At 47.2% G+C, this 20,042-nt stretch overlaps 1 protein-coding gene across 1 annotated transcript in view; it reads left to right on the top strand.

Annotated features, from left to right (window-relative positions):
* ADA2 (adenosine deaminase 2) overlaps nt 1–19,577 on the top strand; it is a 29,847-nt gene extending 10,270 nt beyond the window's left edge. Inside the window, exons 4-9 of the mRNA XM_016213781.2 lie at nt 13,491–13,618; nt 14,111–14,201; nt 15,994–16,102; nt 18,303–18,460; nt 19,028–19,230; nt 19,478–19,577. Coding sequence (XP_016069267.1) covers nt 13,491–13,618; nt 14,111–14,201; nt 15,994–16,102; nt 18,303–18,460; nt 19,028–19,230; nt 19,478–19,577 — 789 coding nt within the window. The remainder of the gene's footprint in view (nt 1–13,490; nt 13,619–14,110; nt 14,202–15,993; nt 16,103–18,302; nt 18,461–19,027; nt 19,231–19,477) is intronic.
* The last annotated feature ends 465 nt before the right edge of the window (nt 19,578–20,042 follow it).

Raw genomic sequence — 20,042 nt, 5'->3', positions numbered from 1 at the left:
AAGACAAATGTATAAATAAGATTTTTCCCCCCCATTTTTCATTATGTTTTTTCAGAAAAACTGTCAATCAAACCAAACACACTTGTGCTTCCTGATTGGGGAAATTCTCTCCTTGAAGGCAAATTTTAACTTTTCCTGAAGCCAGAACGGTGTCAGTGAGCCAGAGCCCTAATAAGCCGTCACTGAGCTCTGAACATCTAATGGAGTCCATAACACAGTTCTTAGGCTTTGGAAAATCTGATGAAAGCTATCACCCTTTCCCCGGGAGAAAAAAAAAAGTACTAGAATAAACTGACTATTGTAGACAGTGTTTTCACATGTACACCTATAAAAACTGTTCTGGCAACAATACACTTTTTAAAAAAAATTTAATTCTGATTGGGATTCCTAAACTGACTTTACTACCCCCAGTTTGATTTAAAGGGTTCAATGACCCTCTAAGGAAAGATATACCTGCCCCAAGAACCAGCAATTCCAGTTTGTGGGTCAAGACTTTCTCTTCTTCTGAAACCAAGCTTCCTCAAGTCTCAACTCTCCCTTTTCTTTCTTTTTTAATCCTCACCAAAGAATGTTTTTTCCATTGCTTTTTTCTCCCAGGACCCTTCAGTCCATGGGCTGATGCTCAAACCACTGAGCCAAACCGGCCAGAGCTCAATTCTTCCTTTCTTTGCATCCTGAACTGACCCACCTTTCCCCTTAGATATGTTAATACCCTTCTTGAGGTTAGGAGGCCAGCTGGTGAGGATCTGATGTGTGTTTGATAGGTTAACTCTGAGAACCGACTTGTATTTCTATATTTGAGTTCTTGGGAAGTGGGAGTGGGGCTTACCTTTGGGCTTTAGTAGAGCTTTTGTTGAGTTTTGTGAGCAGAGTAAATAAGATCTGGGCACAAATAATCCTTTTAAGAGAAAAGAGAGTATCTAGTCCACCATCTGTTTGTAGTGGAAAAGACTCAGGCCGTACACCGGAGGAGGCGAAAGGAGACCTTTATTAACGCATGCGGTCCCAGAGGAGGCAGTCTCCAAATTCTGGGCCCCGAAAAAGGGCTTGGGTCAGCTTTATAGGGTCAGAGGTCGGGCCTGCTTTTGGCGCGAAAATAGTGGGCGGGGTTCCAGAGGTCAGATAAGGTTTCATGTACATTCAGGCGGGTAATCTGATACCTGAAATGAGGAATCTTCCTAAAATGGTGGCGGTTCCCGCCTCATTTCCCCCCTCTGATGCTATTGTTGCTGCAGCAATTATTGCATCATGATCTATGTCCCTATCCTCCGGGTCTTCAGTTTCCCGGAGTCTACGATAATGGACCTGCTGAAGGGCTAGAATCTTGGCGGTCGCCCTTCTGGTAACAGTGGTTTCTAGGGTCTGGATGCCCGTTCTAATTACATAAGCCCTGATAGATATTCCTATTAGGATGATAAGAATGGGCCCGATTAACGGAACGAGCCACGGGACCCAGGCCTGAGCGTCTAGGCCCCAATTCCAGTTCCTAGCCTCCTCTCTGCCTCTCTGTATGCTTCCTTTTAATTCCTCATGATTCATGTTACTTAATGGCCGTATTAGGTCCCAACATACCTGCCGCTCAGGTGGTCCATATCCTTGGCACTTCTGAGCCTGGTAGCCCCTAGTTCCCTGCATAACCCCTGTGCAGTAGACCTTATTATTCCAGGTACACTGAGCCTTGTTTGGTTTTACACAGCCTGGTGGCATGTCAGTACTATAGGAAAAGGGGCTTCCTTCAACTACATACGATACTATACCCGAGAGTCTTATTCTCTTGGGGTGCTGCACTGGCACCGGGGAACTGTGATAATGGCAGGGGCACTTATAGGAAGCAAACTATATATCCACACAAATAAGAAAAATTGAGGTATAGTCCCCCAGGGGCTACCCGCCCCCACAGGTTCCAGTCCTGAGGTGCTGTTGCCACCAGTCCTACTCCGAAGATTGTGGCGAGGAGCCCGGCAGCTGCGAGGTACCATTCTGGACAATGATCCATTCGTGGTATGGTACTTTCCTTAGCTTCAAGGAGGGTAGCCATGGCTGGGGCCAGTCCTCAGGTTCTCCTTTGACCTCAGGATCGGCTGCCCTCTTGACTCCGGTGTGATGGACCCAGGGCGCTGCTCCTGCAATCTTAAGGGCAGTAGGGGTTGTTAATATGACTAAGTGGGGTCCGGTCCAAGCCAGCTGGAGTGGCTCCTTCCTCCAGTCCTTAACCCACACGTAATCTCCTGGCCTAAAAGGGTGCGCTGGCCCCCCTCTAGGGACTGGGTCTGGGCCTAGTCCGGCCTTGTGTACCTGTTCTAGTGTCTTCCCCAGTTTCTGGAGATGCCTAGTCTGATTGGCTTCCCCAATTACTCGTAGTTCTCCCCTCGGGATGGGCAATATTGCTGGTGGTCGCCCATACACGAGCTCGAAGGGTGTGTAGCCCGTGGAGTTAGGAGCATTTCAAACCCTGAACAAAGCTAAGGGGAGTAAATCAGGCCATGGCAGGATAGTCTCTTGATGGAATTCTGCTAGTGTCTCCTTCAGAGTTCGATTCATCCTCTCCACCTTCCCTGAGCTATGAGGTCTGTACGCCGGGTGTAACCTCCAGGTTATTCTTAGTTGCTTACTAGCTCCTGGATGACTGCCGGTGGAGGTCGGCAGTCCAAAACGGGGAATTAATTCTCTTAAAAGGGCTTTTACTACCTCTTGGCTTTTCTCAGTCCGGGTGGGGAAAGCCTCTACCCACCCCGAAAAGGTGCAGATAAGGACTAACAGGTACTTGTTTCCGTGAAGTCGACCTGCAGGTCCTCAAAGGGCTGCTGTCCCGTGTTGAATGCCGAAGGTCCTTTGTGGGCATGGAGCAGCGTTGTTCCGCGTGTAGGTTGTACACCGGGCCACAGTTGTAGCGCATATGCTGGCCAGGTTGGGGAAGTAGTAATATTTCTTTAGCAAGGCCTCCAGGGACGTTTTCCCTAGATGAGTCAGGGTGTGGCATTGCCTCACTAGATTGCTCGCCTGGGTCTGGGGCACATACAGCCGCCCATCCGGCAGTTCCCAGATGCCAGTCGTAGTCTGAGTACACCCCGTCTGGATCGCCCACTTTTGTTCCTCAGAAGTACAGTCCGATTGCATAGGGCTGAGATCTAACACGGCTCCTTCTAGAGCTGGAGCGCTGGCTGGGGCACTTGCACCCTGGGCTGCTTCCTTAGCCGCTCAATCTGCCCGCCAGTTTCCTTTTGCTATTTCTGCTCCTTCTCTCTGGTGCCCTCGGCAATGGATTACTGCCACCTTGGCCGGAGCCCACACTGCCTCTAGCGGCCCAAGTATTTCAGCCCTATTTTTAATGTCCTTCCCCTCAGCGGTAAGTAGTCCTCTCTCCCGGTAGATGGTGCCATGGATATGTACAGTGGCGGAGGCATACCGGGAATCTGTGTATATGTTGACCTTCTTCCCTTCCAACAACTCTAGGGCCCTGATTAATGCCCACAGTTCTGCCCTCTGCGCCAACCACCCGGCTGGTAGGGGTTTTGCCTCTAGTGTTTCTTTCTAGTTTCTCGTAGAGGCGGTACTCCTTCCTCTCCCCTGGGAATGAGGACTGCCATCAGACGGTAACCCGACCTGTAAGTGGGCTTCCCCCAATGGCTGAAAGGAGATCTGGGCCCCTAGTTTGGCCAGCAGGTCCTGTCCCAAGAGTGGGGCTGGGCACTCTGGGAGGTACAGGAATTCATGTCTTACTTGATGGCCCCCTAATTCTACTGTTCGGGCTTGGCAGAACCTCTTTGGGCCACTTGATAGTCCAGTTGCCCCTATAATGGAGATCTCACGCCCCGACGGAGGGGCTATGGCAGTGGTTACCACAGAGTGCTCAGCTCCTGTATCTACCATGAAAGGGAGAGTTTGGCCCCCCACAGTTAACTTGACCATGGGCTTGTGGGGGCCAAGATTCAGGGAGCCCGGCCTGTCCTAGTCTGAGTCTATGCCCACCAGGCTGAGGACAGTTGGGGTGGGAGTCTCAGGCTGAGGAGCGCCCTGGATCTGCCTCTTCGTGTTGGGGCACTCCCTTTTCCAGTAGCCCCTCGGGGTCAAATGGCGTATAAATTTGGTATGTCTCACGCAGTCACTTGTAGAAATCTCCCGGGCATTCATCTGGTCGTTGGGTCACATTGGCGACTTTAGACATATTGGTGGGCCTTCTGGCTCCTGCTTGGACGTCATGGAGGAGGGCTTCTCGATACCTCTGTAGCGCCGCCCTGCCCTCTTCGGTGTGGTGGTCCCATTCTGGCCGGACTTCAGGCGCAGCCGTTCTGGCCCACTGCGCCGGGTCTAGTGTCCCCACTGGTGCCGTGGATTCTAGGTATTGGAGGGCCCCCGGAGTATGCGCCGGCGCTCCTCTGTAGTGAATAGGGTGAGGAGTAGCTGCCGGCAGTCGTACCACGTGGGCCAGTGAGTCTGCATAATTGACTCCATAAGGTCCATTAAGGCCTGCGGTTTTTCAAAGTAGACTATCGTACGCCCTGGTAGCTCAGTCCCATCGGGCCCGACTTGCGGGGGCCCTTGGGTCTCCCTTAAGGGTAGCTGTAGGGCCTGCTTGGGACGGCGTCTGGTTGCTATTGGTGAGGCTGGGGCTGCTTCCGCCTGACACCGTGGTGAAACTGACGGTGGGGGGGTTTCTAGCTCCGGGGCCTTTGGTTCCGGAGCGTTCGGTTCCGGGGCGTAAGGCGGGGACGTGCTAAATGGCGGCTCTTCGTCTGGGTCACTCCTGTAGATTGGCGGGTGCTGGCCTTCCCTAGGGCGGGCCACTAGTACTCGGGAAGCCTTCTTCTTGGCCCCGGCGACCCTGACGGTTCGGGGTGTCTGTTTCTGGCACTGTTGAAGCCAGCTCGGTAGCTCCCGGGCTAGTTCCTGCCACCTGTCTATGTCTGTGTACTGGTCGGGATGTCCTGGCTTCCCTGTAACTACTAGGTGTACTGCCCGGACGATCCCCAGATTAGGAGTTCCCTCAGGGGGCCAGCCTGCCCTGAATGATGGCCACTCAACTGAGAAAGTGTCGAGCTGATTCGGGGTCATCGAGGGGTCATGTCCCCTGAACCGGTCAAAGTTCCTAAGCATACAACCTAATACCGTCGATGAGGGGCTCCCCCATAGCCCTTCTTCCCACGTCGGCGCAGACAAACAAGGGAGGGGGATTCAGGTCGCCCACCTGGCCGCTCCCCTCTCGGGGACTTAGGTGCCTCTTAGCTTTGGCAGGTCAGTATAAACCCCTGACCCGGAACAGACTCGCAGGGAGGGACGGGGTCCCCCAGAGCCTGACGCTGCCCTGAGCCGTATGAGGTCACCACGGAACCGCAGGTTGGGGCCCACTCAGACTCCTTGGGCGAGCGCCCGTAGAGCCACACAGACATTCACTCTCTACATTCACGCTCCAGTCAACCGAGTTTAGACATCCCTGCCTGATAGGATGTCCCTGCCTGTGGCCAAAGGGCCAAGAGAGATGATCAGTCTCTCCTTCCACCCGGAGGGTGGGCCTGGTCTTGGGCTCCTGGTCCCCAGGGCACTCACCGGTTCCGAAGAGATCTCATCCCATGTCCAGATCCGTTCGTCCTCCCCCAGCAGCCTGGGTGGGTGGACTCTGCGAGTGGCCGTCCTTGGGGCTCCGGACGGGCCGGGACCCAAAAAGACCGGGGCACGCGCTTCCCTCCCGCCTCTGAGCTCCGCAGACCCCCCGCGGGTCCCTCACCGGTGGCAAAGCGCCTGCACGCGTGAGACGTTTCCCGGTCAGGGAACAAAAATGTAGCGGAAAAGACTCAGGCCGTACACCGGAGGAGGTGAAAGGAGACCTTTATTAGTGCATGCGGTCCCAGAGGAGGCAGTCTCCAAATTCTGGGCCCCGAACAAAGGGCTTGGGTCAGCTTTATAGGGTCGGAGGTCGGGCCTGCTTTTGGCGCGAAAATAGTGGGTGGGGTTACAGAGGTCAGATAAGGTTTCATGTACATTCAGGCAGGGAATCTGAGACCTGAGATGGGGAATCTTCCTAAAATGGCTGCGGTTCCTGCCTCATGTTAAGAGAAGAATTTCTGAAGGAGATGAGCTGACACTGGACCTGGCCTATGTAGGGTGTTAGAAACTGCACTTCCCAGGACAACTTATTCCCATGTTTTGGTCTGAAAAATGCTTCTGTCTCTAAGCATAGGATCCAACCCCTCTAAGCCTAACCTCCTTTCAGGCTTTGACTTAAGTCCCGCCTCATTAGCTTGTGGCTTAGGCCCCTTCACCATCTTCCCCTTTGTCTCTATAATGTTACTTCCAGCACCTGCATTTGTTGCCTTGTGTTGTTTGTGTCATGATATATGAGCCCTGGTTTCCCAGCTACATTGTGAGGTATTTCAGACTAGCAGCCAGATCTGACATTGCCTGGTGTCTTCAAGAACACCAATAGTGATTACCGTGCTTGTCAATGGTGGTCCTCAAACTTGGGTGTACATACGAATAATTTGGACCCCGACCCCCCAGGATTCTAATTCTGTGCTCTAGGGTAGGACCAGGAAACTGCAAAGTTAACTAGCCCCTCCCCCCTCCTCAGGTGATTCTGATGCAGATTGTCTCACCCAGGCCACACACTAGACCTTTCAAAGCACTTTGTCTACATCATCTCATTTGAGCCTCACAACAACCCCACATTTTACAGATATAGAAACTGAGGCTGGGAAAGGTCAAAGAACTTGACCAAGGTCATATTGATGGTAAGGAGTGACCAGATGGAGTCTGAGCACTGTGGCAGCCACACTCCTCTCAAAAGGAGCTCTCCGAGGGAGCATCCAGCTTGATTCTAGTCCTTCTACAGAGGAAACTAGAGCTGCCTAGGATGTTCTGAGCTGCTGCTTCAACCAGGTGGAGCTGGCCCTGCTAGGGGAGTCACTTCCTGCAGCTTTCTCAGTGTGGGGAGGCAAGGTACCTCAACCCTGGAGGAGCCTCGAGCTCTTTAGGAGGTGAAGGGCAGCAAAGGGAGGGTTTGGGTCTGGGTTGTTTTGAAGGCTGTTGACTTTCATCTTGAGCCTGGGGGAGGGGGAAATATTTAGGAGAAGTTTCTGGGAAATTGGATTAGAGGGACTGAGAAAGGCCAGAGTCTGGTTTCCTGTTCAGCCCTCCCCTTTTCTGTGGCTGACCCCACCAAGTGGGAGGCTTGGGCTCCAGGGCATTTACCCTGGGGACCCTGCCCAGCTCTTCCCCCTCCCCACTCTGCCCACTCCCACCATCCTCCAGCCAGCCTTCATAGAAGGTGGAGGGCTCCTGGGTTTGGGGATTCTGATAGAGGATGAGGGGGATGGGGCTTGACCATTTGTTCTGGCCTGACCCTGGAACAAAGGCTTCTTGCAGTACTCTGTGCCTTAATGCCCCCCATTAGCCAGAGTAGGGGGAGCCATCAACACATTAACAACTAAAAACCGTCTGCTCTGGAATTCTTTTGCTGAACCGCACTGTCTCCCCCTCCTGCTTGTGGGGCTAATTCAGGGCCTGGAATGATGTTGATGGACTATCCTGGCTGCTCAGCCTCCTATTGTGTTACTAATGCTCGATAACAAAGGCTACTTGCCTTTAGCAACAGTTGCTTCTCTGGTTTTATCTCCTGGACTCAAGTCCCTTCCCCCACAGCCAAAATCTGAGGCCCAGAATGGGTCCTGGCCAGTTTTCAGAGTGGAGCTCTTGTAACCCAACAAGAGAATCTACTGGAGATGGCCCTGCTGGCACTTACTGATAGGGGTCTTAGGGAGAGACAGGTCTGTGGCAAAGACAGCTGTTGATGGTCGTTCCAGACGTTACTGGCTGCCGTCACTTGAGAAACAAGCTCTGCTTCCTCACCTCCCACCTCCTTGGGTTTTCCTGGATTCTTAGCAGACCCTTCATTAAAAATTCCACCTGACTTTTTGCTGAAGTGACCACTGTTTTATGTTTTTGGTATTGCTCTGAAAGAATACTGACAATAGCATTTATTTTACCATGCTATAATTGTGCGGTTTACCTGTCAAATCAATGAAAATGGTAGGTCTTAACCTTAGCTGTACATTAGAATCGCCTGGGGGAATTAAAAAAACAGGCTCTAGCCAAGAGATTTCCTGACTAATTCTAATGTGCAGCCAGGGCTGAGACTTTGAGACCCCCTGACACTAGAGTATAAAGAGAGGGCAGGGGCCACTCTAATGACCAGAGACACTCAGGGTCAGCAAGATTCTGAAATTCATCAGACCTCCAGCTCCAATTATGCAGTAGAACTGAGTTTCTTAACCCTTTTAAGTCTCAAAATTCTCATCTATAAAATGAAATTACCTAATAGTGTAGTTTTGAATATTAAATGAGATATGATATAAAGCTCTTGGCATATGCCTGGCACATAGTAGAAGCTCAATTAATACTTGTTAAAGGAATATTTTTCTAGTAGTGAAAGCTATTTGTGTTGAGAATTAGAAATTCTGAGTCCTAGTTTCTGGTCTTATGGAAACTGTGTAACTTTGAGCAATTCTCTCCTCCCAAATTCCCCTTCAGTTCCCTCCAGCTTCAGAATTCTATAATTCCATGATATGATAGATAATACAACTTTGTAATCTTATATTGGTTTATGAAAGTAGTATGAAGTTTGGTTAATTTCTCAACAAATTTACAGGCCCTCAATTAAACTATAGTTACAAACTGAGATAATCTAAATTGAGTCCACTGTGTTTTTAATTCAAGAGGGCTTCTTACAAAGATGGAACAGCTTTCGTATCATTTAGTCTTAGATGGATCACTGATACCACTTACCTGTACTTACAGATGGTTAAATTCTTAGATATTAACTTATCTTCCTAGGACAACTGCACATTTTGAGTTGTTTTTCCATATCTGGTGATAGATTGGTAATAATATTATTATCATTAATAATTATGATTATTTCTAAGTTCTTTACAAATATTAACTCATTTGATCCTTGCATGATTGATTTGGAACAGATTGTTTCTCCACTGGGAGCCTGAACCAGAAGGCTGACCAGAACTCCCAAAACAGCTGACAAGTTTCCTGCAACACCTGGCTTCACAGTAGAGCAGTGTTCTAACCACACAAGCTGGGAGGCTGGGAGAAGATGCAGGTGTCCTGCCTGGAAAGGGTCTCCTGCTGGTTGAAGTGGGAAACTTTTGATCATTCAGTTTAATTAATGGAAGCCTGCAGTTTCTTTGCCAGAAGCCAGAGGCCCAAGAGCACAGGGCACCAGGAGACCGGGAAACACTCTGGATGCAGCATCTGCAGCCCCAGGAGCCAGATCCCGTCTCTGTGGCTCTCAGTGCTATGGGAAGTAGCATTGGGATTGGAACCCTGGCTTCTCCGGCATTAAGTACTGGAATGACAGAATTGATGGCTTGAAACTACTGACATAATGAAGGCCTCTTGTGTTATTGGAGAAATGTGATAACACTAGTGGATAGTCTTTCTGCGTTGCTAGTAGGAGTAGGCTCCTTATGATATCTCAAGGAAAAGAATTTTCTGAGACTCACGGGAGGATGAGTGATTTTTATTTGTGTGGAAGTACATTTCTGGGTTTGTAAAGTCCCATTTCCCTTAAACCAGTCCTAGAAGATATGCAGCTGGGGATTCAGTAGAGCTAGAAGCAAAACCAGAGTCCAAGGTTTCGTTTCCATGGTGTAATTGGGTCCAGCACAGCATTAGTCCAGTTGTAGTCCATCAGTTTATTGTGTGGGGTCCACATGGCTATTGGCCATGTGGACAAATGCAAGAGTGAGAGCCGCATAAACCAAGAGTCAAGCTTACAAGAGAGCAAGCCAAGAACAGTGAACTCCTTTGTTTAGGAAATTAAGTATCTCAAATCTTCTCTCGATTGCAATAGGCACTCCTACTCTGGCCAATGACCTGTTCCCCGGTGTGACTGACAAAGTACCTTCCCTATGTCACCCAGACTTTATTGGGCATGTGTCTAAACTGCAGCTTCCTGGCAAAGCCTCACAAATGTCATGCCCATAATATTTGGCCTTCTCTTTGCTCCTTTTCTGTTAATTAATAACCAATGGTATCAGTTGCATCATTTGTATATCTCTGCATACTTGATTAATTTGCCAGGAATCTTCTTTTAGGTAGAACGGTCATTTGTTGAGTTTTTAAAAAAAGGTTCTTTCTTTTGTTTCCCTTCTGTTCAGTTAGCACTGCTCCACCTGCCACTTATCCAACATCTATCCACTATCTATTCTCTAAAACATACTGCCAGGGGCTTAGTACTTTTAAAATTCCAAGTGGACAGCACTCTTCTTAAGTTAATGCTTATTTATGGAGTTCCCACTCTGATGCTAGAGAAGGGGAGATGGGAAGATCTTCCAGTTGGGGTGTCTTGGCAGGTGACTCTGTAATGACAGCAGTCAAGGCAAGGGGCAGAATTCTGTTCTTCCCTGCTGCAGATCAGGTGGTAATGCCAATATGACTTTAACAATTCTAGGTTCAGTTAATTCAATGGTTCTCAAACTTTTACATTAAAAAATTGTGAGTATCCCAAAGAGCTTTTGTTTATGTGGATTATGTCTACTTTATCCTGTATAATATATTCTAAATTAGAAAATACAGCTGAGAAATTTTCAAAGCACAAGACTATACAACCCATTATTTGTCACAGCAATATTGTCACACATGATTAAGCTCTGGAAAATTCTCTCATTCTCATAAGAGATTGAGAGTGAAAAAGACAAATAATATCTTAACATTTTTATGAAGAGAGTTTTGACTTTGTAGACTACCTGAAAAAGTCTAGGGAAACCCACAGGGGTTCCCAAACTACACTTTGGAAACATCTGGGACACAGCATATAGGTTTTTGCAACATCAAAGATTTGAAGATTCTAACAGAGTGCCTGGACGTCTGTTGAAGCCTTGATCAGTGACAGGAAAGCTCTCTTTTAAAAAATCCTTGATTAAGTAGGAGAGAAAGAAAGAAACTTTCCCTTTATCTTCTTTGGTTGTGTTGTTGGGGCCTGAAAATTAAATTGATAAAAGCCACATCAACAGGAGAAAAGACATACAAATTTTTTTTTAATCCTCATCTGAGGTTATTTTCTTAATTGATTTTAGAGAGAGAGAGAGAAGCATCGATGTGAGAGAGAAACATCAATCGGTTGCCTTCTGTACGTACCATGACCGGACCGGGATCGAACCCACAACCTGGGTATGTGCCCTGACCAGGAATAGAACCCACGACCCTTCAGTGCACGGGACCATGCTCCAACCAACAGAGCCACACTGGCCAGGGCTCTACAAATTTTATTTGATATTAGTTTTTATGTGCATGGAGGCCCTCATGGAAAAGAGGTGAAGACCCCAAGATGTGGGTAGACCAGGTACTTACATAACTATTTTAACAAATGAAGATAAATCATAAAGAAGTGACAAGACAAAGGAAAAGGGGTTTCGACTTCTAGGAGCAGTAAATTGTGGGAAGGTAAATATATGGGGGAAGGTAATAATAGAAGATAAAGTTTATTTTAGCAAGGTTTGTGCAGATCCACCTAGGTGCCCACTTTCTGTCTCAGTCGTAAGGGTTGTTCTCCTGGTATGGAAGAGGGGCAGGGGACACCTCCACAAACAGAAATTTATGTCCTACTTTTAGACAGATAAGAAAAGGGCAAAGAGCTCTCTCTGGGCTTGCTGCTTCTTAATTGCCTTCAGCTCAAAATAATCCTTTTGTAACAGTGGCATATTTGGGGATGGCATGTGATCATACTGGGATCATACTGATCCTGTTCAGTAAACCATAAGAATAACGGGTAATACTAGATACTGGGTTAACAGTACCTAAGGTTCTCCCTCTGGAAAGTCCTGACAGCCTTAATAGTCAGTAAGCCTAAGCACGTTCCCCCTGAGGCAAGCAATCAAGGAACAGTGAGCCCAGTGGGCTGAAATGGCCTTGGATAGGAGTGTGTGGAATGCGAGGTTTCACTGGGACAGCTGCAGAGGAAACCAAAGAGCAAGGTCAATGGTGCCAAAAGAAGGGGATGGAAACAGTCGCCTGCTCACCCAACTTCCCCCAACCCAATCTGCAAAGCTGAACCCTCTAGAACAAAAGAGTACCATGGCTATTCTGTGGGCTTGGGGAGGCTGGCCAGGGACAAAGGGCAGCACCTTCAGTGGTGCAGCCAGGAGGGAACTGGGAGGCCCCCTGGGCTAGGGAGAATGGTGTGAGGTAAGTGACTTGTGTGGAATGAGAAGAGAACACCCAGCTCCTGTGATGCCAAGGAAACAAGAGTTGACTCCAGTGAGGAGAAAGGATTTTTTCTCATTTAGGGTGATGGGGTAACTCTTGGCTCCCATTCTGCCTATCTCTGCCTCTTCTCCCTGATCCCCCATTAGCTCTGGCTCTGTGTAGGGCTACTGTTTCCTAGGATTAGCAACCTTTAGCCACAGACCACCTGGGATTAACTGGTTTGCTTGCAGAGCAGCCTCCCCTTTCCTGTTTAATAACTCCTACTCACTTATCAAGGATTCACTCCAATGCCATTTCCCCCAGGAAAGCTTCTCTGATCCTATCCAGTTAAAGAAACCCCTTCTTCCTCTGAGATCCCCTGTACCTCTAACACTTAATTCTTCCTGCTTTGTATTAGAAAAAAGGGGAGAGTCTGTCTCTTCAGTAAACTGAAAACTCCTTGAGGCCAGGCATCGGGTCTTATTAGCATTTGTTTATCTGTCCCAATGCCTAGCCCAATTCCTAACATACTTTAGTTACTTAATTAATGTCCATGGGAATAAATGGGACTTCTGTGTATCATTTCTTCCCACCTTCCCTCACCTTACAATCTCTGTAGAAACTTCCACATCTTGTCCTGACCTAGAACTGCCAACTCAAACTACCACTTTGAGGGGGGTGAGACCTAGCCCAGGGACTGGGGCTGCCGAGGGAGCTGCACAGATGAGCCCCAGCCCCACTCCAGTGCCTCTTACAGCAGTTTGGTGTGGCTCAACCTGCCAAGTGGGCACTTTAGATGAGACTCCTTTATACTTCTTCCACATTACACTTCTCCTTTCCCTACTGCATCTTTTTTCTTTGTTTTGCCTACTGCCTATTCCTGAATCTTTTAACTGTGTCACCCTTGATGTACCTAGTGGCTATGGCCCCCTGGGGGGTGCTCCACCTAGTGTGGGAGAGGGAAGATGAAGTGGGTCCTTGGACCATTCTTTCTGCCTTCTGTCCTTGCCCTAGCTGACCTTCATTCATTACATAAATACTTACTGAGCACCTACCATATGCCAGGGACTGCTCTAGGAGTGGGGTCCCAGCAATCAACAAGATAGGCAGATGTCCCAGCCTTGTGGCATCAAACAGCATCATCCCAGATGGATCTAGGACTTCTGATGAATGTCAGAGGCTGTCAAAGGCATTGAGCAAATAAATTGCAGTTTGACCTGGTTTTAGAGAGTATTGGTGATGGGAATGAAGTTTTCTCTACTCATCTCTGGTGTCTGTTGGGACCATGCTTCCTCCTCAAGGTATATGAACTTAATGGGATGATCCATAACCAAGAGTGGGCAGTGAAGACCTACAGAGAAGTGGCTTGTATGTTTGCAAAACAGCATCCTGGGTTTATTGGCATCAAAATCATTTATTCGGATCACAGGTGAGAGAGAACAAAGCTGACACTGCAAGAGTTGGGAGAGTGGGATGTGGGCAGAGTCCTTTGGCTGGGAAGGGAGAGAGGAGGAGAAAGAGGGGTGAGAAGGGAGACTAGGGGCCAGAGACACCTTGATGCCAGTGTCATGGGCAGGCCTGAGCACTTGTGTGTGAGTGCAAAAGCCTCTTGCTGAAATCCCTCTAGTTCGTCTTTACAACCAGACTGAAATGAAGAATGGGACAATTTTCCAGAGTTCTTGACAGGGATGGATTTGGGAGAAATCTCTCTCAGCTATAGCCACTTAAATGGATCACAATAGCCAAGCTGGGGTGGGTCATGGGGGCAATGGCACTGAGGGGTTGGGTAATAGTTATTACCACATACCTTGGACTGGACAAGACAAGACCAGCCACAGGCACTGAGGAAGCTGCTGGGGCACACAGCTCCCTCAGCGCCAAGTCATGCTGTCTCTCATGTTTCTCTGTCTGTCTCTCACAGATTCAAAAATGTGTCCCTCATTACGAAATCTGTCCAAACAGCCATGATGCTTCGAACCAAGTTCCCCAGGACGGTGGCAGGGTTTGACCTGGTAACTGTCTCTGCACAGCAAGACAGCTCTTTGTGAAGGGCTGGGCAGCACCCTCTGGAGAGGCTCAGGACCCCAACTGCAGGCCTGCTCAGGGTTCAGCATTGACCCTCTCTAGGGGCCTGCAGGGGATGACAGTCACCAGAGAAGGGAGAGCAGAAAAGGCCAGCCGGATAAAAAGAGAAGTTCCAGAATAAAGAAGGGATTCAGGGAGTTGGGGCAATAATTATGGATGGGCTTGGCCGTATTCCCCTATCCTTCTGCCGTTGTTCCTAGCCTACTCTGCTCACTGTCCTCTGCTCTTCAAACTGCTTAGTATAGTGCCTACAAACAGAGAGGCAACACTGTTTAAAGCTGTGTATCCATAGGTGGTGTCACCACCCCTTACCCCTCACCAAATCAAAGCCATAGCCATGTGCTAACAGCCAGGCCACACTTCCCCTCTGATGACTTGTTAATCTCATCAAGGAACCTAAATTAATTTGGACTAACTGGCTAAAAGGCATTCTGACGCTCTCTTACAAAATCTGTAAATTTTATCGGAGTCTTTGCCGAAGTGCTTGCTTTCAGACCAGCCAGAGCCCCAGGAAGTAGATTTCAAGGAACTGGTTTTTCGGACCCACAGTGTCTTCCTGGGATCCTTGGGGGTGGCTCAAAGGCTCTGCTCTCCAGAAAAGGAGAAGTCCCTCCCATCTCAGCTTTTACCTCTGTGTGCAGCACTGACAAAGGGGCTGAGCAGGAGAGCTTCTAGTACAGAGCTTCTGAAAGAATCTGTACAAGGACTGTAATGGACAAGCCCTCATGGGAAACTGGGGTCACATGGAGGGATAGGTAGTTGTTTTTCAAGGGATCCTATACTCCATTCTATTACATTGAATAGCCATATTTGTTTTATTATAAAAATGTGTAATTGTGCCCCCTCACAAATTAAAATTGGCATTCTGAAGGAGATAGCCTTTTTACCTAAGATACCCTTACTACCAGAACACAGCTACAAAGCCCCAGGACCTGTGTGGCTTAGCTGAAAAGCATGATTTTGGGGTAGTTGCTCTTCCCATTAGTTATGGCTGAGTAGCTGAGTCACAGAGGGACTCTGCCAGGAAACTGACCCATCCAGGGACCCACCAGGGATGAGTGGCCGAGCTGCACCAGGGATGAGTGGCTGAGCACGGTCCTGGTCCAGGGATCTCCCTCTCTTGCTCCCTCGCTTTCTTTCTGTTTCTTTCATTCTCAGTCTCTCACTCTCTTGTTCTCTCTCTTGCTCTCTTTTTGTTGCTGTTTCTTCCCTCTAAGGAGCTCAGGGCTAAACGTGGTCTGAAAAAAACAAGATGGGAAGGGTTGGGAGGCTACAAGGCACAACTTCAGACTGAGGATAAATTATTTTGCGGCAAGAATGCACTGCCTTTTCTTTCCTAATTCTGCTACTGGTCCTCCTCCCCCTCGTCCTCTTTCTTCTTTAATTGATTTTAGAGAGAGAGGAAGGGAAAGAAAGAGAGAGAAAGGGAAACATCAATTTGTTGTTCCACTTATTTATGCATTCAGTGGTTGATTCTTGTATGTGCCCTGACTAAGGATTGAACCTGCTACCTTGGCGTATCGGGATCATGCTCTAACCAACTGAGCTACCTGGCCAGGGCTTGCTACTGGTCATTCTTAAAAGTCTGGGTGACTAAGGCCTCAAGCAGTCATGGCAGGGTACAAGGAAGTGTGCTCACAGGCTGTAGGGAGCACCATCAGCAAAACGAGGCATGGACAAAACAGGCAGATTCCATGTCCCCTCCTCTCTGTCTTGCAGGTGGGGCGTGAGGACACTGGCTACTCCTTGTACTACTATAAAGAGGCTTTGATGATTCCAGCCTTGCAAGGCTTTAAATTGCCTTACTTTTTTCATGCTGGAGAGACAGGTGAGCCATGTGGAGATTATTAGGGACAGAGGAGGTGATGGATGGGAGGGCTCCTGGTTGTCACTCAAGAGTACTGATGGGATATTGGCGCAGTATATTATAGTTGATAGTTGTTTTCTGGCACTTGTCTATTTCATGTGCATTATCTCATTTTATCCTGACAGCAGGATTAAATCCCTGGAGAAGGAATAACAGTGCTAATAACAGTATCAGGCACTTTACATATATTATATCAGATTCTCACCCCAGTCCTGCTAGGAGGTGTTTTTATCCTTATTTTATAGATAAAGAGCTCAAGGCTCCAAACAGTATAACTGGTTGAAGGGTAAGTAGTGGAGTCTGAATTTGAGCCTTTATGATGATCTCCATTTTGTAATGGGTGAATTATGCCTGAAAGGCTAACTTACCTTTCCAAACTTACACACTGTAAGTGACCAAAAGGGACTAGAACCAGGCCTGCCCTGGCATCTAGGAAGCTCTGTCCACACTAATCAGTGCTGAAGAGGGACCCCATATTGCCCAACGGGTCTGACTGCTATTGTTTCTGAAATGCCATTAGCCAGCATATCTTTTTCTCCTAAAGCTCAATCCAAGAGTTTGGTCTTCTCTCAGTCCCTGCCATATTCCAGTTCTTAAAATGTGTAAATGCTAACCAAAAGGTGTTCCATATCATGGCTGAAATATCAGATCAAAACAAAGATTTTAGGGACCTAGACCAGGAGAAAAGACTGCTGCTGATCCACACCCCACCCCTCTTTCCAGGCATCCTTGGTACCCTCGGCACCTGCCACCCTCAGAGGACCAAAAAGATAAGGAGAAAGCAGTGGGGAGTTTGAATTTCACAACCAGGCTTAAAACTGTTTTATCACATCTCTCAGAGGAAGGGTCTGGGTGCGTTTTCTCTTTTTTCTTGACATTGCAAGTCAATTTAGATCAAAGTTATCCTAAGAGATTTAAAGAATTATTTGTGGGTAAGAGGACAGGAGTTGTTAACCTTGACAAGCTTGTGGTCTAGTTGGGAAACTCATACCTATGTGAAGTCATTTCAACAGTATGAAACACTGTGACAGAGGAGCCAACCAAATTCTAAGATGCATGATCCTAGGAGAAGATTTTGCTAGGACTTAGGTACTTAATATTCAAGATTAATGTCTTTTTAAAAAAAATAAGAAATCTTCAAAAGGAAGTTATTAGATAGGAAACCAGTAAAAATCTACCTAAAAACACATGGCCTGATCAGTAATGGGATTTTTTGTTTGTTTTATTCCTTACAGAAATGTGCAATTTTCATATTTTTATGTGGATCAGCTAGGATGCTTTTGGCTGCCAGCAATGGAATACACACACCCAATAAGGTTTACAATAAGGTTATCTATTATCTCACATTATAAGCAACCTCTGCTCTCCTCATTCAGTCCCGGATTTCATTTTACTTAATTACAGGATACTGAAGTTACATTCAGTATGTAACAAAACATGAGATGTTTCTTTCAGGGCACCTTGAAAAAAAATTTTTTTTTATTAGGGAGGAAGCCTAAGGAGCTCCTCACCAGTAACCTCTCAGGCCAGCATTAGGACTATCCTAGCTGCAAGAGAAGCTAGGAGAGTCTGGACCTATCATTTTCACCCTCTAAGTGGGCTGCCAGCAAGGAAGGTACAGCGGGGATGGCTAGTAAGTAGGCAGCCAATAGCATCTGCCACTGCTTTGTTTGTGCTGGCCATTGCAATTTTGCAATCGATATTGTCCCAAGAGTACTGTTAAAAAATATAAATTAAAGTAAGTACATACAAATAATTATATTGATAAAGTCCGCAACACATTGTTGTAAAGATTATAACATAAAAGTCCCAGAAAATAGCTCAGGAAACAAAAAAGTAGAAAGGAAGAATATGGACTATGGGGTCAGATAGGCCAAAATTTGAAACCTATTTTTGATATGTAACTAACCGAGTATCCTTGTTCAATTTATAAAGCCCATGTAAGTTTCAACTTCATCTGTTACATATATACATATATACACACATACATAAAAAAGGCATGCCATAACTCTCTTGAACAGTGTTATAAAGGAAATGTGTATATGTATTTGTGTTAATGTTCATTTATCTTCCTTTTCTTCCTTGGGGGGTCTGGAGCCTTTATCTGAGGATGACCTGTGGGTCAAGTCCATTCTGTTGAAGACTATCCTTTTATCCCCAGACTGGCAGGGCACTTCCATAGATGGAAACCTTCTGGATGCCCTAATACTGAACTCTACCAGGATTGGCCATGGATTTGCATTGACCAAACACCTAGCAGTCTGGACTGATTCATGGAAGAAAGACATTCCTATAGAAGTCTGTCCCATCTCCAATCAAGTATGCATGATCCATGGGACCCATCCAATATGATCTTTTCCCCTAACTTCAATCTCTGCTCTGATTCCCAAACTTTTTCCTATATAATTTTCCTCTCCTTAACTCACTTGTTTTCTATGTTCCTCCACTCCTTCTCACTCCCATTTAGTCAAGCTATTTAGGAATGGCCCTTTGCCTAAACCATTCATAATAATGAGGCAACAGTGAGGGTCCCCAGTGGTGTGGAATTTGGGGCAAAGCTGTGGACAAAGCTAAAGGGACATTGGGGGAGGCCAGTGAAGTGGCTTGGGCCATAGGTGCTGCTGCTTCCATGGTTGGTTGGGGTTCTTTGTGAACCTGCCTGTCTTGCTTTGTTCAGAAATGCTGCCCTGAGCAGGACGGAGAGAGACCAAATGCATGTGGTAGGGATGAAACTTGGAGAAAATTAGGAAGAGCATGAGTATTGGCTTTGTTCCTTGTGTTAGGACTTTGCCCAGAAGTCATCCCAATGTTCATAATAGGGATGGGGTTAAGTCCTGCCTTGTGATGACTCTTTTCATGGATCAAATTTTGCCTCCTTTTGGGCAGGTTCTGAAACTGGTGTCTGACTTGAGAAACCACCCTGCAGCTGTTCTGATGGCTACTGGGTACCCCATGGTGATCAGCTCTGATGACCCAGCTGTCTTTGGTGCCAAAGGCTTGTCCTATGATTTCTATGAGGCCTTCATGGGCATTGGTGGGATGACAGCCGACCTGAGGACACTCAAACAGCTGGCCATGAACTCTATCAAGTGAGTAACCTGGGTACTTCTCAGATCCCCACTCCCTCTTCCATCCCACGACTTGTATTTATCTCCATTAGAGGTTTGGGGCAGATGCCTAGAACGTTCCTGTGAATTTTCTCCACATTGTCTGTTTCATTATTGCTCTTGGACTTGGGAGAAAAGTGTTCTGCAAGTATCTGAGAATCCCTCATACTTCCTGTCCTGCTCCCCAACCCCTTCCCTGGGGCTGATCTGGGTACCTTTTCTTCTGCAGGTATAGTACCCTGCTGGATATTGAGAAAAAGGCTGCCATGAAAACCTGGGAGGAGAGATGGAATAACTTTGTAGCTGATCTTGCCAGAAGGCCCAAGTGAGAGACAGTTATTTTTTACCCCATTCCTCTGCTTCCCTCCACAAGTTGTCTCCACTTTCTCTCAATTATTCATTAATCCACTCCAATGTAGTCTCCACCTCCATTTCTTTATTTAAAAAAGACCTTGTGAAGATTATCAATGGCCTCCATATTGCTTAACATCTCAGAAACACTTGGTCAATTAATTGAACTCACGTTTTTGAAATAATTTTCTCTTTCAACCTCAGGGACATCAACTCTCTTGGTTTTCTCATTTTTCTTTGATCATTGTGCCCACGTCCCTTTTCCAGATGCTCCTTCTCTTTCTGATGTCTGTGTTGGATTTTCTCAGCACTTACTCTTTCCTCTCTTCTGTTCTTGTCTCTTTGCTTCACTTCTCCTCTTTCCTCTTCTCACTCAATACACTTTTACTAGATAGTCTCATTGATTCTTTTGCTTTTAAATACCATTTATTTGCTGATGCTTC

This window comes from Miniopterus natalensis, chromosome 2, assembly GCF_054644295.1.
Source record: "Miniopterus natalensis isolate mMinNat1 chromosome 2, mMinNat1.hap1, whole genome shotgun sequence".
Taxonomy (NCBI): domain Eukaryota; kingdom Metazoa; phylum Chordata; class Mammalia; order Chiroptera; family Miniopteridae; genus Miniopterus; species Miniopterus natalensis.
This window is presented reverse-complemented; position numbering and strand designations above follow the sequence as displayed.